At 45.7% G+C, this 22,886-nt stretch overlaps 1 protein-coding gene across 1 annotated transcript in view; it reads left to right on the top strand.

The window, feature by feature from the left end:
- The window catches only part of LOC140465938 (C1q-related factor-like), a 121,538-nt gene extending 106,895 nt beyond the window's left edge, over positions 1–14,643 (top strand). Inside the window, exon 2 of the mRNA XM_072561921.1 lies at positions 8,451–14,643. Coding sequence (XP_072418022.1) covers positions 8,451–8,630 — 180 coding nt within the window. The 3' untranslated portion in view covers positions 8,631–14,643. The remainder of the gene's footprint in view (positions 1–8,450) is intronic.
- The last annotated feature ends 8,243 nt before the right edge of the window (positions 14,644–22,886 follow it).

Below are 22,886 nucleotides of genomic sequence, written 5' to 3'. Positions count from 1 at the left end.
CATTGTTCGCAGTCTTCTGTCTCCGTTGCTCACGGTCTCCTCTCTCCCTTGTCCACTCTCTTCTCTCTCCCTTTTTCACTCTCTTTTCTCTCCCTTTTTCACTGTCTCCTCTCTCCCTTGTTAACTGTCTCCTCTCTCCCTTGTTCACTGTCTCCTCTCTCCCTTGTCCACAGTCACCTCTCTCCCTTCTTCACTGTCTCCTCTCTCCCTTCTTTACTTTCTCCGATCTCCCTTGTGTACTGTCTTCTCTCTCCGTTGATCACTGTCTCCTCTCTCCGTTGTTCTCTGTTTCTTTCTCTCTCCGTTGTTCTCTGTCTCCGATCTCCCTTGATCATTGTCTCCTCTCTCCCCTGTTCACTGTCTTCTCTCTCTCTTGTTCACTCTCTCCTCACTCCGCTGTTCACGGTCATTTCTCTCTCTTGTCCGCGGTTTTCTCTCTCCCTCGTTCACTCTCTTTTCTCTCACTTGTTCCCTAAATTCTCTCACCCTTGTTTACTGTCTTCTCTCTCCATTGTTCACTGTCTACTCTCTCCATTGCTCACTGTCTCCTCTCTCCGATGTTCACTGTCTCCGATCTCCCGTGTTCACTGTTTCCTCGCTCTGCTGTTCACTGTCTTCTCTCCCTCTTGATCACTCTCTACTCACTCCACTGTTCACGGTCATTTCTCTCACTTGTTCGCTGTCTTCTCTCTCCCTTGTTCAGTCACTTTTCTGTTCATTTTTCTCTGTCTTCTCTCTCCCTTGTTCACTGTCTCCACTCGCTCGTGTTCTCTGTCCTCTCTATCCCTGGTTTACTGTCTCCTCTCTCCCTTGTTCGCTGTTTCCTCCCTCCATTATTCACTGTCTCCTCTCTCCCTTGTTCGTTGTTTCCTCTCTCCGCTGTTCATTGTCTTCTATCTCCCTTGTTCACTGGCTCCTCTCTCCCTTGTTCGCTGTCTCCTCTCTCTCTTGTTCACTGTCTCCTCTCTCCCTTGTTCACTGTCTCCTCTTTCCCTTGTTCACTGTCTTCTCTCTCCCTTGTTCACAGTCTCATCTCTCCCTTGTTTACTGTCTGCTCTCTCCCTTGTTCACTGTCTCATCTCTCCCCTGTTCACTGTCTTCTCACTCTCTTGTTTACTGTCTCCTCTCTCCGTTGTTTTCTGTTTCTGTCTCTCTCCCTTGTTCACTGTCTCCTCTCTCTCTTGTTCTATGTCTTCTCTCTCCCTTGTTCACTGTCTCCTCTCTCCCTTGTTCACTTTCTCGTCTCTCCCTTGTTCGCTGTCTCCTCTCTCCCTTGTTCACTGTCTTCTATCTCCCTTGTTCACTGTCATCTCTCTCCCTTGTTCACTGTCTCCTCTCTCCATTGTTCACTATCTTCTCGCTCCCTGGTTCACAGTCATCTCTCTCCGTTCTTCACTGTCTTCTCTCTCCCTTGTTCAGTCACTTTTCTGTTCATTTTTCTCTGTCTTCTCTCTCCCTTGTTCACTGTCTCCACTCGCTCGTGTTCTCTGTCCTCTCTATCCCTGGTTTACTGTCTCCTCTCTCCCTTGTTCGCTGTTTCCTCCCTCCATTATTCACTGTCTCCTCTCTCCCTTGTTCGTTGTTTCCTCTCTCCGCTGTTCATTGTCTTCTATCTCCCTTGTTCACTGGCTCCTCTCTCCCTTGTTCGGTGTCTCCTCTCTCTCTTGTTCACTGTCTCCTCTCTCCCTTGTTCACTGTCTCCTCTTTCCCTTGTTCACTGTCTCCTCTCTCCCTTGTTCACTGTCTCTTCTCTCCCCTGTTCACTGTCTTCTCACTCTCTGGTTTACTGTCTGCTCTCTCCCTTGTTCACTGTCTCATCTCTCCCCTGTTCACTGTCTTCTCACTCTCTTGTTTACTGTCTCCTCTCTCCGTTGTTTTCTGTTTCTGTCTCTCTCCCTTGTTCACTGTCTCCTCTCTCTCTTGTTCTATGTCTTCTCTCTCCCTTGTTCACTGTCTCCTCTCTCCCTTGTTCACTTTCTCGTCTCTCCCTTGTTCGCTGTCTCCTCTCTCCCTTGTTCACTGTCTTCTATCTCCCTTGTTCACTGTCATCTCTCTCCCTTGTTCACTGTCTCCTCTCTCCCTTGTTCACTGTCTCCTCTCTCTCTTGTTCACTGTCTCATATCTCCCCTGTTCACTATCTTCTCACTCTCTTGTTTACTGTCTCCTCTCTCATTTGTTGTTCACTGTCTCCTCTCTCCATTGCTCACTGTCTCCTCTCTCTGTTGTTCTCTGTTTCTTTCTCTCTCCGATGTTCACTGTCTCCAATCTCCCTTGATCTCTGTCTCCTCTCTCCGGTGTTCACTGTTTTCTCTCTCTCTTGTTCACTCTCTCCTCACTCCGCTGTTCACGGTCATTTCTCTCTCTTGTCCACTGACTTCTCTCTCCCTCGTTCACTGTCTTTTCTTTCACTTGTTCCCTAAATTCTCTCACCCTTGTTCACTGTCTCCTCTGTCCATTGTTCTCTGTCTTCTCTCTCCGTTGTTCACTGTCTTCTCTCCTCGTTGTTCACTGTCCCCTCTCTCCCTTGGTCACTGTCTGCTCCCACCTTTATTCACTGTCTTCTCTCTTCGTTGCTCGATGTCTTCTCTCACTTTTGTTCACTGTCTCTTCCTCTCCCTTGTTCGCTGGCTCCTCTCTCCCTTGATCACTGTCTCCACTCTCCCTTGTTCACTGTCTCCTCTCCCCCTTGTTCACTGTCTTCTCACTCTCTTGTTTACTGTCTCCACTCTCCCTTGTTCACTGTCTCATGTCTCCCCTGTTCACTGTCTTCTCACTCTCTTGTTTACTGTCTCCTCTCTCCGTTGTTCACTGTTTCTTTTTCTCCGATGTTCACTGTCTCCAATCTCCCTTGATCACTGTCTCCTCTCTCCACTGTTTACTGTCTTCTCTCTCTCTCGTTCACTCTCTCCTCACTCCGCTGTTCACGGTCATTTCTCTCTCTTGTCCGCTGTCTTCTCTCTCCCTCGTTCACTCTCTTTTCTCTCACTTGTTCCCTAAATTCTCTCACCCTTGTTCACTGTCCCCTCTCTCCATTGTTCTCTGTCTCCGCTCTCCCTTGTTCACTGTCTCCGCTCTCCCTTGTTCACTGTCTCCTCTCTCCATTGTTCACTTTCTCTTCTCTCCCTTGTTCACTGTCTCTTCTCTCCCTTCTTCACTGTCTTCTCTCTCCATTGTTCGCAGTCTTCTGTCTCCGTTGCTCACGGTCTCCTCTCTCCCTTGTCCACTCTCTTCTCTCTCCCTTGTTCACTGTTTCCTCTCCTCCTTTTTCACTGTCTTCTCTCTCCCTTGTTTACTGTCTCCTCTCTCCCTTGTTCTTTGTCTCCTCTCTCCCTTGTTCACTGTCTCCTCTCTCCGTTGCTCACTGTCTCCTCTCTCCGTTGTTCTCTGTTTCTTTCTCTCTCCGTTGTTCTCTGTCTCCGATCTCCCTTGATCATTGTCTCCTCTCTCCGCTGTTCACTGTCTTCTCTCTCCCTTGTTCACTGTCTCCTCTCTCCCTTTTTCACTTTCTCCTCTCTGTTGTTCACTGTCTCCTCTCTCTGTTGCTCTCTGTCTTCTCTCTCCGTTGTTCACTGTCTCTGATCTCCCTTGATCACTGTCTCCTCTCTCCATTGTTCACTTTCTCTTCTCTCCCTTGTTCACTGTCTCTTCTCTCCCTTCTTCACTGTCTTCTCTCTCCATTGTTCGCAGTCTTCTGTCTCCGTTGCTCACGGTCTCCTCTCTCCCTTGTCCACTCTCTTCTCTCTCCCTTTTTCACTCTCTTTTCTCTCCCTTTTTCACTGTCTCCTCTCTCCCTTGTTAACTGTCTCCTCTCTCCCTTGTTCACTGTCTCCTCTCTCCCTTGTCCACAGTCACCTCTCTCCCTTCTTCACTGTCTCCTCTCTCCCTTCTTTACTTTCTCCGATCTCCCTTGTGTACTGTCTTCTCTCTCCGTTGTTCACTGTCTCCTCTCTCCATTGATCACTGTCTCCTCTCTCCGTTGTTCTCTGTTTCTTTCTCTCTCCGTTGTTCTCTGTCTCCGATCTCCCTTGATCATTGTCTCCTCTCTCCCCTGTTCACTGTCTTCTCTCTCTCTTGTTCACTCTCTCCTCACTCCGCTGTTCACGGTCATTTCTCTCTCTTGTCCGCGGTTTTCTCTCTCCCTCGTTCACTCTCTTTTCTCTCACTTGTTCCCTAAATTCTCTCACCCTTGTTTACTGTCTTCTCTCTCCATTGTTCACTGTCTACTCTCTCCATTGCTCACTGTCTCCTCTCTCCGATGTTCACTGTCTCCGATCTCCCGTGTTCACTGTTTCCTCGCTCTGCTGTTCACTGTCTTCTCTCCCTCTTGATCACTCTCTACTCACTCCACTGTTCACGGTCATTTCTCTCACTTGTTCGCTGTCTTCTCTCTCCCTTGTTCAGTCACTTTTCTGTTCATTTTTCTCTGTCTTCTCTCTCCCTTGTTCACTGTCTCCACTCGCTCGTGTTCTCTGTCCTCTCTATCCCTGGTTTACTGTCTCCTCTCTCCCTTGTTCGCTGTTTCCTCCCTCCATTATTCACTGTCTCCTCTCTCCCTTGTTCGTTGTTTCCTCTCTCCGCTGTTCATTGTCTTCTATCTCCCTTGTTCACTGGCTCCTCTCTCCCTTGTTCGCTGTCTCCTCTCTCTCTTGTTCACTGTCTCCTCTCTCCCTTGTTCACTGTCTCCTCTTTCCCTTGTTCACTGTCTCCTCTCTCCCTTGTTCACTGTCTCTTCTCTCCCCTGTTCACTGTCTTCTCACTCTCTGGTTTACTGTCTCCTCTCTCTGTTGTTCACTGTCTCCTCTCTCCATTGCTCACTGTCTCCTCTCTCCCTTGTTCACTGTCTCGTCTGTCCCCTGTTCACTGTTTTCTCACTCTGTTGTTTACTGTCTCCTCTCTCTGTTGTTTACTTTCTCCTCTCTCCATTGTTCACTTTCTCCTCTCTCTCTTGTTCACTGTCTACTCCCTCCATTGCTCACTGTCTCCTCTCTCCCTTGTTCACTGTCTCGTCTGTCCCCTGTTCACTGTTTTCTCACTCTGTTGTTTACTGTCTCCTCTCTCTGTTGTTTACTTTCTCCTCTCTCCATTGTTCACTTTCTCCTCTCTCTCTTGTTCACTGTCTACTCCCTCCATTGCTCACTGTCTCCTCTCTCCATTGTTCTCTGTCTTCTCTCCCCGTTGTTCATTGTCTCCGATCTCCCTTGTTCACTGTCTCCTATCTCCTCTGTTCACTGTCTTCTCTCTCCCTTGTTTACTGTCGCCTCTCTCCCTTGTACGCTGTCTCCTCTCTCCATTATTCACTGTCTCCGATCTCCCTTGTTCACTGCCACCTCTCTCCGCTGTTCACTATCTTCTCTCTCCCTTTTCAGTCACTTTTCTGTCCATTTTTCTCTGTCTTCTCTCTCTCTTGTTCACTGCGTCCTCTCTCCGTTGTTCACTGTCTCCTCGCACCCTTGTTCTCAGTCTCCTCTCTCTTTTATTTACTGTCTCCTCTCTCTGCTGTTCACTGTCTTCTCTCTCCCTTGTTCACTCTCTTTTCTCTCACTTGTTCGCTGTCTTCTCTCTCCCTTGTTCACTGTCTGCTCTCTCCGTTGTTCACTGTCTTCTCTCTCTGTTGTTCTCTGTCTTCTCTCTCCCTTTTTCACTGACTCCACTCTCCCTTGTTCTTTGTCTCCTCTCTCCCTTAATTGGTGTCTCCTCTCTCCATTGTTCACTGCCTTCTCGCTCCCTGGTTCACAGTCATCTCTCTCCGTTCTTCACTGTCTTCTCTCTCCCTTGTTCAGTCACTTTTCAGTCCATTTTTCTCTGTCTTCTCTCTCCCTTGTTCACTGTCTCCGCTCGCTTGTGTTCTCTGTCCTCTCTATCCCTGGTTTACTGTCTCCTCTCTCCGTTGTTCGCTGTTTCCTCCCTCCATTATTCACTGTCTCCTCTCTCCCTTGTTCGTTGTTTCCTCTCTCCGCTGTTCATTGTCTTCTATCTCCCTTGTTCACTGGCTCCTCTCTCCCTTGTTCGCTGTCTCCTCTCTCCCTTGTTCACTGTCTCCTCTTTCCCTTGTTCACTGTCTCCTCTCTCCCTTGTTCACTGTCTCTTCTCTCCCCTGTTCACTGTCTTCTCACTCTCTGGTTTACTGTCTCCTCTCTCTGTTGTTCACTGTCTCCTCTCTCCATTGCTCACTGTCTCCTCTCTCCCTTGTTCACCGTCTCTTCTGTCCCCTGTTCACTGTTTTCTCACTCTGTTGTTTACTGTCTCCTCTCTCTGTTGTTTACTGTCTCCTCTCTCCATTGTTCACTTTCTCCTCTCTCTCTTGTTCACTGTCTACTCCCTCCATTGCTCACTGTCTCCTCTCTCCATTGTTCTCTGTCTTCTCTCCCCGTTGTTCATTGTCTCCGATCTCCCTTGTTCACTGTCTCCTATCTCCTCTGTTCACTGTCTTCTCTCTCCCTTGTTTACTGTCGCCTCTCTCCCTTGTATGCTGTCTCCTCTCTCCATTATTCACTGTCTCTGATCTCCCTTGTTCACTGCCACCTCTCTCCGCTGTTCATTGTCTTCTCTCTCCCTTTTCAGTCACTTTTCTGTCCATTTTTCTCTGTCTTCTCTCTCCCTTGTTCACTGCCTCCCCTCTCTCTTGTTCTATGTCTTCTCTCTCCCTTGTTCACTGCGTCCTCTCTCCGTTGTTCACTGTCTCCTCGCACCCTTGTTCTCAGTCTCCTCTCTCTTTTATTTACTGTCTCCTCTCTCTGCTGTTCACTGTCTTCTCTCTCCCTTGTTCACTCTCTTTTCTCTCACTTGTTCGCTGTCTTCTCTCTCCCTTGTTCACTGTCTGCTCTCTCCGTTGTTCACTGTCTTCTCTCTCTGTTGTTCTCTGTCTTCTCTCTCCCTTTTTCACTGACTCCACTCTCCCTTGTTCTTTGTCTCCTCTCTCCCTTGATTGGTGTCTCCTCTCTCCATTGTTCACTGTCTTCTCTCTCCCTTGTTCACTGTCTCCACTCTCCCTTGTTCACTGTCTCCTCTCTCCGTCGTTCACTGTCTTCTCTCTCCCTTGTTCACTGTCTCCACTCTCCCTTGTTCACTGTCTTCTCTCTCCGCTGTTCACTGTCTTCTCTCTCTCTTGTTTGCTGTCTCCTCTCTCCACTGTTCACTGTCTTCTCTCTCCCTTGTTCACTGTCTTCTCTCTCCCTTGTTCACTGTTTCCTCTCCTCCTTTTTCACTGTCTTCTCTCTCCCTTGTTTACTGTCTCCTCTCTCCCTTGTTCTTTGTCTCCTCTCTCCCTTGTTCACTGTCTCCTCTCTCCGTTGCTCACTGTCTCCTCTCTCCGTTGTTCTCTGTTTCTTTCTCTCTCCGTTGTTCTCTGTCTCCGATCTCCCTTGATCATTGTCTCCTCTCTCCGCTGTTCACTGTCTTCTCTCTCCCTTGTTCACTGTCTCCTCTCTCCCTTTTTCACTTTCTCCTCTCTGTTGTTCACTGTCTCCTCTCTCCGTTGCTCTCTGTCTTCTCTCTCCGTTGTTCACTGTCTCTGATCTCCCTTGATCACTGTCTCCTCTCTCCGCTGTTCACTGTTTTCTCTCTCTCTTGTTCACTCTGTCCTCACTCCACTGTTCATGGTCGTTTCTCTCCCTTGTTTGCTGTCTTCTCTCTCCCTTGTTCGCTTTCTCCTCTCTCAGCTGTTCACTGTCTTCGATCTCCCTTGTTCACTGTCTTCTCTCTCCCTTGTTCACTGTCTTCTCTCTCCGTTGTTCAGTGTCCTCTCTCTCTGTTGCTCTCTGTCTTCTCTCTCCCTTCTTCACTGTCTCCACTCTCCCTTGTTCACTGACTCCACTCTCCCTTGTTTTTGTCTCCTCTCTCCCTTGTTTGGTATCTCCTCTCTCCCTTGTTCACTGCCTCCTGTCTCCGTTGTTTACTGTCTCCGATCTTCCCTGATCACTGTCTCCTCTCTCCCTTGTTCACTGTCTTCTCTCTCTCTTGTTCGCTGTCTCCTCTCTCCCTTGTTCACTGTCTCCTCTCTCCACTGTTCACTATCTTCTCTCTCTCGTCACTGTCTCCTCTCTCTGTTGTTCACTGTCTCCTCTCTCCCTTGTTCACTGTCTCCTCTCTCCATTGCTCACTGTCTCCTCTCTCCTTTGTTCTCTGTCTTCTCTCTCTTTCTTGTTCACTGTCTCCTCACTCCGCTGTTCACGGTTGTTTCTCTCCCTTGTTTACTGTCTTCTCTCTCCCTCGTTCACTCTCTTTTCTCTCCCTTGTTCACTGTCTCTTATCTCTGTTGTTTGTAGTCTCCTCTCTCCATTGTGAGCTCCTTCTCATATTTCATTTTACCTCAATGTCTCTCAGAATTTGACCTTGTCTCCCTCTCTGTCTGTTGCACTACTCCCTTACTCTCCCTCTGATCCCCCCTGTCCTGCCTCTGTGCCCAGACCCAGTATGGCTGATGGCCCTGACCCAATCCATTCCTTTCTCAGGTCCGCTCCAGTGCCATTGCCCAGGATGCTGACCAGAACTATGACTACGCCAGTAACAGTGTCATTCTGCACTTGGACGCGGGGGATGAGGTATACATCAAACTGGACGGTGGCAAAGCTCACGGGGGCAACTACAACAAGTACAGCACGTTTTCGGGATTTATCATCTACACGGACTGAGGCTGCAGCCCCCTCCCTGCCTCCCTCCCCCAGAGCAGGAACCACTCCGATTCACAGTACCATCTGGCTGGAAGGCGAGCAGCGGCTGGGATGAGGCAGCGTTTCCCAGCCCCTCATCGGCACAGCAGCAGCTCCTGCAGCCTGGGCGGACTGAGCTCTCTCCCTTTCAGTCTCTTACAGACATTTCTCTGATCAGTTGGTTGCTGTTTGAGGCAGGGGCAGCCGGAGTTGCTGTGCCCAGCTGGCATTTTATTGGCAAGTTTTCTTTTTGCAGTGGTGTTGGATTTGGATCATTCTCAGCTCTGTAATTACTGCCACTTTCACTCTCACACAGAAACCATCCCATTGGGAGGACTTCTGTTTTAAATTGACATTAATATCATTATCACCATCTCCAGACAGACAGGGAGGGAGTCTTTCATCTAGTCTAGACAGGGAGTCTGACCCAGGATAAACAGGAGTCTCTAATCTTGGCTAGACAGTGAGTCTCTAACCCGGGTTAGACCGGGAGTCTGACTCAGGATAAACAGAAAGTCTAATTAGCATCTGACCCGGGGTTGACATGGAGTCTCATCTGGGATCAAATTTTGGAATTTCCTGACAGGCTGTCCAAGAAAATGAATAGGAAAGAGATGGAGCCTCCATCTCCGAGATGGAACTTGTGAATGCAGTTGTTCTGGCTGGACCTCACATGAGGCCTAATGAGGTAACAACTTGATAGGTCTGGATAATCCCACTATCTGGCCCCCTGACAAGGTGATTTATCTACTCGACTTATTGGCAGTCCTAACAATACACCTTCATCGTTGATTCCTCCCCATCTATTGTTTTGACCATTCAACTCTCCCAATATTTTGTCAGTCTTCTTTTCCATTTCAAATACCAATACAAATTTACCATTTGAGTCTTGCTTTATGCCTCTAAATATGCATCATTTTCTTTTTCCCTGTATATTCATGGCTGAGATAGATAGATTTTTGATCAGTGAGGGAATCAAAGGTTATGGAGTTAAGGCAGGAAAATAGAGTTGACGGTTATCAGACCACTCACCATCTCATTGAATGGTGGAGTAGACTTGATTAGTGAATGGTCTACTCCTGCTTTTACATCTTCTGGACTTATTTATAGGTTTCACTCCCCCAACTCCTAGAACCTGCTTACTGTTTACATGCTGGGAGGAAAGTTTGGAGTCACCATTTATGTTAACGACAAAGGGTGTGCAGATTAGGTTGATTGGCAATAGTGTCCAGAGATAGAACATAGAACATAGAACATTACAGCGCAGTACACCCTTGATGTTCCGCCAACCAATCATACCAATCTGAAGCCCATCCCACCTACACTATTCCATGTACGTCCATATGCTTATCTAATGACGACTTAAATGCACTTAAAGTTGGCGAATCTACTACCATTGCAGGCAAAGCATTCCACAACCTTACTACTCTCTGAGTAAAGAAACTACCTCTGGCATCTGTCCTATATCTATCACCCTCAATTTAAAGCTATGCCCCCTCGTGCTCACCGTCACCATACTTGGAAAAAGGCTCTCCCTGTCCACTCTATCTAACTCTCTGATTATCTTATATGTCTCTAGTAAGTCACCTCTCAACCTTCTTCTCTCCAATGAAAACAGCCTCAAGTCCCTCAGCCTTTCCTCGTAAGACCTCCCCATCATACCAGGCAACATCCTAGTAAATCTCCTCTGCACCCTTTCCAAAGCTTCCACATCCTCCTTAAAATGCGGTGACCAGAATTGTACACAATACTCCAGTGCGGCCGCACCAGAGTTTTGTACAACTGTAGCATAACCTCATGGTTCTGGAACTCGATCCCTCTATTAATAAAAGCTAAAACACTGTATGCCTTCTTAACAACCCTGTCAACCTGGGTGGCAATTTTCAAGGATCTGTGTACATGGACACCGAGATCTCTCTGCACATCGACATTACCAAGAATCTTACCATTAGCCCAGTACTTTGCATTCCGGTTACTCCGACCAAAGTGAATCACCTCACACTTGTCCGCATTAAACTTCATTTGCCACCTCTCAGCCCAGCTCTGCAGCTTATCAATGTCTCTCTGTAACCAACAACATCCTTCGTCACTATCCACAGCTCCATCGACCTTAGTGTCATCTGCAAATTTACTAACCCACCCTTCTACGCCCTCATCCAGGTCGTTTATAAAATGACGAACAGCAGTGGACCCAACACCGACCCTTGCGGTACACCACTAGTAACTGGACTCCAGGATGAACATTTCCCATCAACCACCACCCTCTGTTTTCTTTCAGCAAGCCAATTACTGATCCAAACTGCTATATCTCCCACAATCCCACTCCTCCGCATTTTGTACAATAGCCTACTGTGGGGAACCTTATCAAACGTCTTGCTGAAATCCATATACACCACATCAACTGGTTTACTCTCATCTGCCTGTTTGGTCACCTTCTCAAATAACTCAATAAGGTTTGTGAGGCACAACCTACCCTTCAGAAAACCGTGCTGACTATCCCTAATCAAATTATTCTTTCCTAGATGATTATAAATCCCATCTCATAACTTTTTCCGACACTTTACCAACAACTGAAGTAAGGCTGACTGGTCTATAATTACCAGGGTTGTCTCTACTCCCCTTCTTGAACAGGGGAACCACATTTGCTATCCTCCAGTCTTCTGGCACTATTCCTGTAGACAATGATGATTTAAAGATCAGTGCCAATGCCTCGGCAATCTCCTCCCTGGCTTCCCAGAGGATCCTAGGATAAATCCCATCCGGCCCAGGGGACTTATCTATTTTCACACTCTGCAGGATTTCTAATACCTCTTCCTTGTGAACCTCAATCCCACCTGGTCTAGTAGCCTGTATCTCAGTATTCTCCTCGACAACATTGTCGTTTTCTAGAGTTAATACTGTCAAAAAATACTCATTTAGTGCTTCCCCTATCTCCTCTGACTCCACACACAACTTCCCACTACTATCCTTGATTGGCCCTAATCTTACTCTCGTTATTCTTTTATTCCTTAAATACCTATAGAAAGCCTTAGGTTTTACCCTGATCCTATCCGCCAACAACTTTTCATGTCCCCTCCTGGCTCTTCTGAGCTCTCTCTTTAGGTCTTTCCTGGCTACCTTGTAACCCTCAAGTGCCCTAACTGAGCCTTCACATCTCATCCTAACATAAGCCTTCTTCTTCCTCTTGACCAGAGATTCCACTTCCTTCGTAAACCACGGCTCCCACGCTCTGCAGCTTCCTCCCCGCCTGACAGGTACATACTTATCTAGGACACACAGGAGCGTTTCCTTGAATAAGCTCCACACTTCTAATGTGCCCATCCCCTGCAGTTTCCTTCCCCTTCCTATGCTTCCTAAATCTTGCCTAATCGCATCGTAATTGCCTTACCCCCAGCTGTAACTCTTGCCCAGTGGTATACACCTATCCTTTTCTATCACTAAAGTAAACATAACAGAATTGCAATCACTATCACCAAAGTGCTCACCTACTTCCAAGTCTAACACCTGGCCGGGCTCGTTACCCAGTACCAAATCTAATGTGGCCTCACCCCTTGTTGGCCTGTCTACGTACTGTGTCAGGAAGCCCTCCTGCACACATTGGACAAAAACTGACCCATCTATAGTACTCGTACTATAGTGATCCCAGTCAGTATTTGGATAGTTGAAGTCCCCCATGACAACTACCCTGTCTCTCTCACTCCTATTGAGAATCATCTTTGCTATCCTTTCCTCTACATCTCTGAACTATTCGGAGGCCTATAGAAAACTCCCAACAGGGTGACCTCTCCTTTCCTGTTTTTAACCTCAGCCCATAATGCCTCAGTTGTATAGTTAAGTAAATTATCCATTGGAAATTCCAGTTCACAGTGATAGGGTGTGAGGGCTTTCTGGATGAGATGATCTTTGGAGGGTCACTGTGGATTCAATGGGCCATATGGCCTGCTTCAACATTGTTGGGATTCTATGATTCTACAGTTCTATTGTTGTATTGTCTCTTTGCCAATGTTATTTTCGTTATTATATTCCCCTTTTAAAATTATTGTGCTTTGTTTAATTGGGGTGGCACAGTGGCACAGTGGTTAGCACTGCTGCCTCACAGTGCCAGAGACCTGGGTTCAATTCCTGCCTCAGGCGACTGACTGTGTGGAGTTTGCACATTCTCCCTGTGTCTGTGTGGGTTTCCTCCGGGTGCTCCGGTTTCCTCCCACAATTCAAAAATGTGCAGCTTAGGTGAATTGGCCATGCTAAATTGCCCGCAGTGTTAGGTGTAGGGGAATGGGTCTGGGTGGGTTGCTCTTCAGAGGGTCGGTGTGGACTTGTTGGGCCGAAGGGCCTGTTTCCACACTGTAAGTAATCTAATCTTAATTCTTGCTTCAAAAATTCACTTGACATGCATAATTCTTGTTTTATTTCCTTTGTCATCCTGGATTTGGCTTCTTGGGTCTTTCCTTTTATTGGAACCTATCTTACCTGTACCGTAAGCATCGCTTTCTTAAAGATTATCCATTGTTCCATTACTGTATTCCTCATCCCCCCTTCTAAACCATTGAATCATTGAATCATATTGTACAGAAGAGGTACTTTGGCCCATCGAATCTGCACTCCCCAAAATACATTAAATCTACACTAGTCCCATTTTCCAACACTTGACCCATAGCCTCGACTGTTGTAACACTTCAAGTATTTTTTTAAAGATTGTGAGGTTATCCACCTCAGCTACACTCACAGACAATGAAATCCAAAGCCCTCTGGGTAAAAACATGGTTTCCCCCAGACCCCTCTAAACCTCCAGCTTTTCTCCTTTGTTGTTGACCTTTCAAGAAGGGGAGCAGTTGCTTTCTATTCACCCTGCCCATGTCCCTCAGAATCTTGTACACCTTTATCAGGTCCTCCTTCAACCTTCTCTGCTCCAAAGAAAAACTATCTGAGCTAATCCAACCTCTTATCGTGGCTAAGATGCTTCATCTCAGGCAACATTTGCTGAATCTCCTCTGCACCGTTTCCAGGCCCTATCACATCCTATCATGTGACGACCAGAACTGCACACAGTATTCCAGCTGTGGCCTCACTAAAATCCTGTTCAGCTCCAACATCACCTCCCTGCTCTTATAATCTATAACTTTACCAATAAAGGCAAGGGTCTTGTACGCTTTCTCAACCATTTGGAGTACTGTGTGCAGTTCTGGTCGCCTCACTTTAGGAAAGATGTGGAAGCTTTGGAGAGGGTGCAGAGGAGATTGACCAGGATGTTGCCTGGACTGGAGAATAGGTCGTACGAGGATAGGTTGAGAGTGCTAGGCCTTTTCTCATTGGAACGGCGATGGATGAGGGGTGACTTGATAGAGGTTTATAAGATGATCAGGGGAATAGATAGAGTAGACAGTCAGAAACTTTTTCCCTGGGTACAACAGAGTGTTACAAGGGGACATAAATTTAAGGTGAAGGGTGGAAGGTATGGGGGGATGTCAGGGGTAGGTTTTTTACCCAGAGAGTGGTGGGGGCATGGAATGCGCTGCCTGTGGGAGTGGCAGAGTCAGAATCATTGGTGACCTTTAAGCGGCAATTGGATAGGTACATGGATGGGTGCTTAAGCTAGGACAAATGTTCGGCACAACATCATGGGCCGAAGGGCCTGTTCTGTGCTGTATTGTTCTATGTTCTATAACCATCCTTTTAACCTGTCCTGCTGCTTTCAGGGATCTGTGGACAAACAGATCTCTCTGTTTCTCTGAGTTTCCTCTTGTCCTGAGTACTCCCTTGTCTTGTTAATTCTGCCAAAGTGCATCACCTCACACTTACCAGAGGTAAATTCTATTTGGCAGTGATCTTCCTGTCTGACCAATCTGTTTATGTTCTTCTGTAACCTAAGACTTTCCTTGCTGTCAGGCACCTGTCCAATCTTCATGTCACCTACTTATCACACCCCACCCGCCTACATTCTCATCTGTATATTTTATATATACACATATGTGTATAAAACACAGTAAGGCACCCAGTGTTGAGAGTGTGGTGCTGGAAAAGCACAGCAGGCCAGACGACATCCGAGGAGCAGGAGAATCATTAGGCCTTATGCCCAAAATGTCGATTCTCCTGCTCCTCGGATGCTGCCTGACCTGCTGCGCTTTTCCAGCACCACACTCTCGACTCTAATCTCCAGTATCTGCAATCCTCACTGATCACTGTGGAACGCCACTGGATACCAGCCTCCAGTCACAAACAGCCTTCTGTCTCCTGCCATTAAGCCAAGTTTGGACCCAACCTCCCAAGTTACCGTGGATCCCAATCGATTTTGCCTTCTTTATCAGCTGCCTGTGTGAGACATTGTCGAAGGTCTTACTGAAATCCATATAAACAACTTCATCTACACAGATTGCTTTAAAACATTCAACCAGATTTTTTAGACGTTATGTCCCCCTGATATACTTGACCAAAATGTGCCTCTCTAAATGGAGATTTCTTTTCCTTCAGAATCTTTCCATTGTTTGCTTTGGATTTGCCCTGGCTCAATTTCCTCTCATCCTATTGAAGTGAAACTTCTTTAATTTTAAAGAATTCTACTCTAGATCGGTCCTTCTGTTTTTTTGCATGGCTAAATCTTATGAAACAATGATTACTCTTACTCAAGTAACTCACAGACACTTGGTTCCTTGATACGTCACGTTCCTCAGTACCAGACTCAGTGTTGTCCCTTTTAGCAGAATGTAGTTTTCCACAGTTTATTCCAGTTTCTGTACACACGATTCCAGCTCTTCACACATTTACCCAATTCTTCCCATTGAGTTGATATCCCTGGCATATTAGTGCAGTTTGTTACAAAGTAATGCATTTCCTCATAGATCAGGATAATTTCTTGTGCTTCAGTTCAGTTCTTTAGTCCTTAGCCTAGTTCACAGATGGATTCCCCTTTGAATCATGGAATCCTTATGGTGCAGGAAGTGGCTACTCAGCGCATTGAGTCTCCATCAACCCTCCAAAACACATCCCACCCAAACCCAGCTCTCCCACCTTATCCCCATGGCTAACCTGCACATTTTGAGGAAACTTAGGATGGCCAAACTACCTGACCTGCACATCCTTGGACTGTGGGAGGAAACTCGCGCAGACACGGGAAGAATGTGCAAACTCCACACAGACAGTTACCTGAGGCTGGAATCGAACCCAGGTCCCTGGTACTATAAGGCAGCAGTGCTAACCACTGAGCCACCGTATCGTCCATGAGTTGTTCCTCGCAGTTTAATTCTAAAGCAGCACCAGTGCAGTTCTTCATACACCTGTCTAGTGTGTCCTATTGTGTGCTGTTCCTCACATAGAACATAGAACATCAAACAGTGGAGCACAGTACAGGCCCTTAGACCCACAATGTTGGGCTGAGCATTTATTTTAATCTAAGATCAACGTTATTCTTAGGACAGTTCCTAATGCATGAGTTAGAATAATACCCTGCCCTTCAGCTTAATTCTTCAAAAATGATTTCAGCTCCTTCATGCCTTACCCAGTGAATTGATCTTTAAATCCAATTCCTTGCAAGTTAGCTGAGCTTCAATCCACATTATTCCTAGTCTGTGCACGTAAATGCAGTTCCTTTACACTTTAATCCAAATCCCCTTCACTTAACCCAGTTTCTACACTGACAGGTCTAGTTCATCATATATTAGTCCAATTGCTTTTCACTTACAATCCAATTCAGGCAGTATCTTATCCATTTGCTTCAGATCCTATTCAAGTTCCTTCCTGAACTGGTCCAGTTCCTTAACATTAATACAGTTCATTCACACATTTGTAAGGTTCCAACAGACTTTAGTCCAATGTTGCACATTGAGTTCAGCTCTTCACACATTAGTCCATTTAATCATTATCTCTCCATCCTCAAGATTATTTACAAATTAAGAGAAAGTGAGGACTCCTGATGAAGAGCCTTTGCCCAAAACGTCGATTTTCCTGCTCCTCGGATGCTGCCTGATCTGCTGTGCTTTTCCAGCCCCACTCTAATCTCAACACTTATTTACAAATTAGCTCAGTTCCATCAGTTTTCCTCCAGTTCCTCAGCCTAGACTTTTGGTAATGCCAATTTGTAACAAAACTAAATTCCTTTTTATAAACCAACCTGATCAGACTTCCAGGGTGGGTGGGAAGTAGGGTGGGAAGTTGAGGAGAAAGTGAGGACTGCAGATGCTGGAGATCAGAGCTGAAAATGTGTTGCTGGAAAAGCGCAGCAGGTCAGGCAGTGTCCAAGGAGCAGGAGAATCGACTTTTCGGGCATGAGCCCTTCTTCAGGAATCGACGTTTCGGGCATGGGCCCTTCTTCAGGTGGGAAGTTGAGCCTAGCAGTGGGGCCACTAGCATTTGTTCCACAAGACACTGATATATGTGAACTACTTTGGAAAGTCAGCACAGATTTGTTAAGTCCAATCTTCTGTTTGTCTGGTTTGGCTGATTTAACATAACAAAAGGGATGCAAGTGCACCTGGATGTCCAAAATCCATAGGACGTACAGGGGCAATGGAACCTGGGTGGTGTATTTCCACAAAAGGTTGAAAATGATGTAAGCAGATTCAATTATGGTTCTCAAAATGGAATGGGATTGGCACCTGATTAGGGGGGGGAGATAAGAGGTGACAGAGAAATGGCAAAGCAATGGGACCAATTGAGTTGCTTTTGCAGAGTGTCAGCATGGCTAGAGTGAGCTGAATGGCTTCCTTCTGTACTGTAACCACCCTGTGATATCACGGTTAGGATTGTATTCTTCAATGGAAGGTAGGTTGGGAAATAACAATTAGGTGGGACATGGGGAGATGTTGTGGGGTTTATAATACCCATCAGTATCTGGTTCCTTTAGTGTTTTACCAGTGGTGAGGGCAATGGTGAACGGCCCTTGAACTTTTAGGCCAATGGAGAGCCTTGTGTGTTAAATAATGACCTCTCCCTGGCTGCAGCTGGTACTTTAGCATGGCACAGGTGGGAAGCAGTTTGTCATTGAGGAAGGCGAGCCCACCTTGAGGCGTTATCATTGGGAGGCTGTCACCTACAGAGGTCTTTCCAGCTGGCCTCTTGGGAAGACCCCCTCCTGTTACTGCAACTCCCATTAAACCCTTCACGTTCTCTCTGTCACCCACTTGTTTAATGTTGGCAATGCAATACAGCCCTCAGTTGACCTCACCAATAGTCAGTCCACCTGGCTAGGTGGGACATGTAGCCTCAGAAGGCTGGAAGCAGCTTCAGGTGACTAATTGTTGGAATAAGATAAATTTAATCCTTGTTTCAAGGGCTGGGGACGCTCTGACTCTCTGGTTGATGGGTAAGACTACTGCATTCTGGCCTGTGATACATCTCAGTCTTTCATACTTCAGTCCTTCAGACCTTATTGCAGTTTCTCCATCACATCAATCACATTTTAGTCCAGTTTCTTTGCACATTCGTTCATCTTCACATGAGTTTAATTCCTTCACAAATTTGCACAGTTCTTTACACTGTATATTGTTCTGTTGTATTTCCATCCAATCCTTTACATGTTAGTCCAAATCTTTAGGCTTTACTCCCATTCTTAACACATCAGACAAACTTTTTGCAAACTGATCCTATTCCTCTCACCTTAATCCAGTTCTTTGCAAATGGATTCAGTTTTTCAAGTATGGATCAAGTTGTCCACATTTTAGTGCAGTTACTCACACTTTACTCCAGTTTCTGCACATATTAGTCCGACCCGTCAGATGTCAGACCAGTCCCTGCATACATTTGACCAGTTTATCTAAACATTAGACTGGTTTCTTACTCATCCAGATCCTTCACACTTTGTAAAAGTTCCAACTGGCATGTATCCAATTTGGCCCAACCTACTGACAAAGTATTCTGGTTCCTAACACATCATTCAAATTCTTCACGGTAGAAGTCCTATTCTGTGCACACCAGAACAGTTGCTCACCCTTTCCCACTGATTTCTCACGGCTTAATTTGGTTCTTCACGTGCTTTCAGCTCTTCATGCACTGATCCCGTTCCACAATTGAAGTCCAGTTGTTACATATCACTCGAATTCCCTGACACTGTGGTGCAGATCCATCACACATTAATCTAGCTGCTCACACTTCAGTCACACTTTGTTGCGCACATGGTCAGATGGGAAGCAACCAAGGTGACCGAGGAAAGTGAGGGAGATGTTGAAAAGACAGTGGACATAATCTTTCAGTCCTCCAGAAAAAATAGAGTATGCTAGTCATCCGGAAAGCTGCCAATATGACATCCTTGGTAATGGTAAACACAGCAGGTGCAGACTAGTTTAGATTTAATATTGCAAAACATATTACAGACAATAAACAGGAACAAAGTTGTTAAGGGGCCGGCGTTGGACTGGGGTAGACAAAGTCAGAAATGAACTTCACCTGATGAAGGAGCAGTGCTCCAGAAGTTTGTGACCTCAAATAAATCTGTTGGACTATAACCTGGTGTCGTGTGACTTCTGACTTTGGAACAAAGTTGACAGCTACTTGGACAAGTGTGAAATATTTAAAGAACGTCAGCACAGATTTGTTGAAGGCAAATTATGTTGAAGTAACTTTATAGAGGTTTGTTTCATGTGATACCAGGTAGAGTTGTTAATGCTAATCAAGATTTTGTGATGTATATCAGCTTCTTAAAGACATTTGATGAAGTGCCACAGAGTAGGGCTATCAGTAAAGTTAAAGCCCATGGACAGAGGACAAGGGGACAGTGGCAGTGGATACAAAGTTAATTGTGGGCAAGGAAACAAGGTAGTGATGAATAGTTGCATTTCAGACCGGTGGAAGACATAATTGATGTCCCCGAGAGACCAACATTAGGATCTCTGTTTCTCTGGATCTTTGTGGATAATCTAGACTTGGACGTACAGGCCAGAATTAAAAAATTTACTAATGACCAAAATCTTGGAAGTATTTGAACTCTAAGGAGGATAGTGGTAGGACACAGATGAACTGGCAAAATGGGCGGTCATAAGGCAGATGAAATTTAATACAGAAAAGTTTGAAGTTTGGTTGGATGAATAATGAGAAACAGTATCAAGTGAAGGATCTTGAAAGTGGAGTCACAGGTAGATAGGATAGTGAAGAAGGTGTTTGGTATAGTTTCCTTTATTGGTCAGAGTATTGAGTACAGGAGTTGGAAGGTCATGTTGCAGCCATACAGGACATTGGTTAGGCCACTGTTGGAATATTGCGTGCAATTCTGGTCTCCTTCCTATCGGAAAGATGTTGTGAAACTTGAAAGGGTTCAGAAAAGATTTACAAGGATGTTGCCAGGGTTGGAGGATTTGAGCTACAGGGAGAGGCTGAACAGGCTGGGGCTGTTTTCCCTGGAATGTTGGAGGCTGAGGGGTGACCTTATAGAGGTTTATAAAATCACGAGGGGCATGGATAGGGTAAATAGACAAAGTCTTTTCCCTGGGGTGGGGGGAGTCCAGAACTAGAGGGCATAGGTTTAGGGTGAGAGGGGAAAGATATAAAAGAGACCTAAGGGGCAACAAATTCACGGAGAGGGTGGTACGGGTATGGAATGAGCTGCCAGAGGAAGTGGTGGAGGCTGGTACAATTGTAACATTTAAGAGGCATTTGGATGGGTATATGAATAGGAAGGGTTTGGAGGGATATGGGCCGGGTGCTGGCAGGTGGGACTAGATTGGGTTGGAATATCTGGTCGGCATGGATGAGTTGGACCGAAGGGTCTGTTTCCATGCTGTACATCTCTATGACTTTATGTAATTCTAAAGGTGATGTATAGGAGCAGTGGGCCTTGGACATATCTGTATATAAACAACTGAAAGTGTCAGGACAGGTTGAGAAGTTGATGAACAAGGCATCCTGCGCTTTATAAATGGAGGCATAGAGTGTAAGAGCAAGGAAATTAGGATGAACCTTTGCTAAAATAGTTCAATCTCAATTAGAGCTTTGACTCCAACTTTGAGCACCACATTTCAGGAAGGATGTGATGGTTTTAGGGGTGCTGAAAAGATCTATCAGATTGGTTCCAAGTTGACATACTTCAGTTACATGGATAGATTGATGATTGTGGGTGTTAGATACGAGGAAATTGACAGAATATTCAACAAGGTTATGCAAGAACACAAGGTGTCAGGATGGAATGGATAGAGAGGAGATTTTGCTCATTGTGGAAAGGTAAAGAACCCATGGCCATGATTGGAAGTTGTTGCTGAAAGGACAAAGGGTGACAAGAAGACTGCCTTATTTTACAAAGGGAGGAATTAGGATCTGGAAAATACAATCTGAAAGTGTGGTGGGTCCAGGTTCAATTGTGAATTTTAGAATGAAATGGATTAGTGCCTGCAGGGGAAGAAATGGGAGGACCCTATGGGAAGTACTGACACAGCTGGCTGAATGGCCTCTTTCAATGGTGCAACCATTCTCTGATTCTGACTCCAGTTCAGTTCCTCAAATAACACTCCGACTCTTCACACCTCCGCGCAACTGCCTCACATTTCCAACCACTCGGTTAAAGGGTCAAGAACAAGGATGCACTCTGTGAAAGTCAAAGGCAGGACATTTAAAGGGGACTTGTAGAAAGAGCTTTACACTCATAGGGTTGTGGGGGGGGATCTGGGATGCACTACCTGGGAAGATGGTTGAGACAGGTAATCTCACAACCTTCATAAAGTACTTGGATGAACACTTGAGGGGTCCTAATATTCAAAGCTATGGGCCTAGTGCTAGAACCTGGGATGGCATGGACTTCATGGGCTGAAAGGCCTCTTCGCTATTGTATGATTAAATGATTTATCTAGTTTCTCACAAACTACTCTAGTTTCTCACACTTTCACAACTATTCCTACCACATTGGTTCCTCCCACACATTGGTTCCATTTCTTCACCAGTGAGTCCAGTTACCTTAACCCAGCTCTCCAGGCACGAGGCCAGTCCTTCATGCATTAACAAGGTTCTTTGCACATTAGTCCAAATATTTTGCACATTTTGTGGTAACAAATCAGGATTGTTCATCAGTCCTTTCCTTTCCACTCCAGTCTTTCACATTTGATCCAGTTTCTTCACATTTTCCTCATTTATCACTTTATTCCAGTTTCTCACACTTTGGTGCAGCTCTTCATATAGAGTCATAAAAGTCATAGAGTCGTACATCACAGAAACAGACCCTTCAGTCCAACCAGCCCATAATCCCAAACTAAACCCGTCCCACCGGCCTGCACTTGGCCCATATCCCTCCAGGAGACAGGGAGGTCTGCAGATGCTGGAGATCAGAGTGGACAGTGTGTTGCTCAAAAATCACAGCAGGTCAGGCAGCAGCCGAGGAGCAGGAAAATCGATGTTTCAGGCAGGAGCCTTTCACGTCAATTCTCCTGCTCTTCGGATACTGCCTGAACTGCTGTGCTTTTCCAGCAACACACTCTCAACTCATATCCCTCCAAACATTTCTTATTCATGTACTTACCGAAATGTCTTTTAAATGTTACAACTGTGGCTATGGCTCTTGGCTCTAGTTTCTCACAGTTTAGTGCAGTTGTTATACAGGTTAGTGTAGCTCTTCATACATTCGCAGGTCCCTTAAAGAACAGCCCACTTCTCTCATCCTCTTGATCAGAGTCCATTCCATACTTACTTATTTCTTCACACCTTAATCTAGTTCAATCAGACGCTTCAGTCAAATTCTTCATAAATTGATCCTGTTCCCCCAAATCAGACTTACTAGTTCACACGTTACTACAGTTCCATCACACATTAATCCAATTTTTCCCATATAGTTCCATGTGCTCACAAAGTGCTCCAGTTTCTAACTCCTCGGCCCCGATTCTTCGCATGATAATCCACTTCATTACAAATTAGTTCAGTTCCTCACACATCAGGTCAGTTTGTCACTTTTAAGTTCATTTCCAAACTCTCGTTCAATATTTCAAACATTAGCCTACTTCTTCACTCTTAAAGACAGCTTGTGATTAATTAAACCAGTTCCTTAAATCTCAATCCAATTTGTTGCCAAGTCGTCCTGTTTTATTTACATGTCAAACCATTCTTCAGACAACAGAACCAAGTTATTCCATGTCAGACTTAAGACTATTCCTTCATGCTTTTGGTCAGTTTCTTCACCAATTAGTTCAGTTATTCACATTTTATTTCAGTTCCTTATCGCCTCAGCTATGAAATTTGCATTGTCACATTTTAGCCTAGTCCCTTCATACATTTGTCTAATTCTTAAAACATGAGCCTGGTTTTCATAACTCAGTTCAATTCTTCACATTTTATTCT

Source organism: Chiloscyllium punctatum, chromosome 42 (assembly GCF_047496795.1).
Source record: "Chiloscyllium punctatum isolate Juve2018m chromosome 42, sChiPun1.3, whole genome shotgun sequence".
Lineage (NCBI taxonomy): Eukaryota > Metazoa > Chordata > Chondrichthyes > Orectolobiformes > Hemiscylliidae > Chiloscyllium > Chiloscyllium punctatum.
This window is presented reverse-complemented; position numbering and strand designations above follow the sequence as displayed.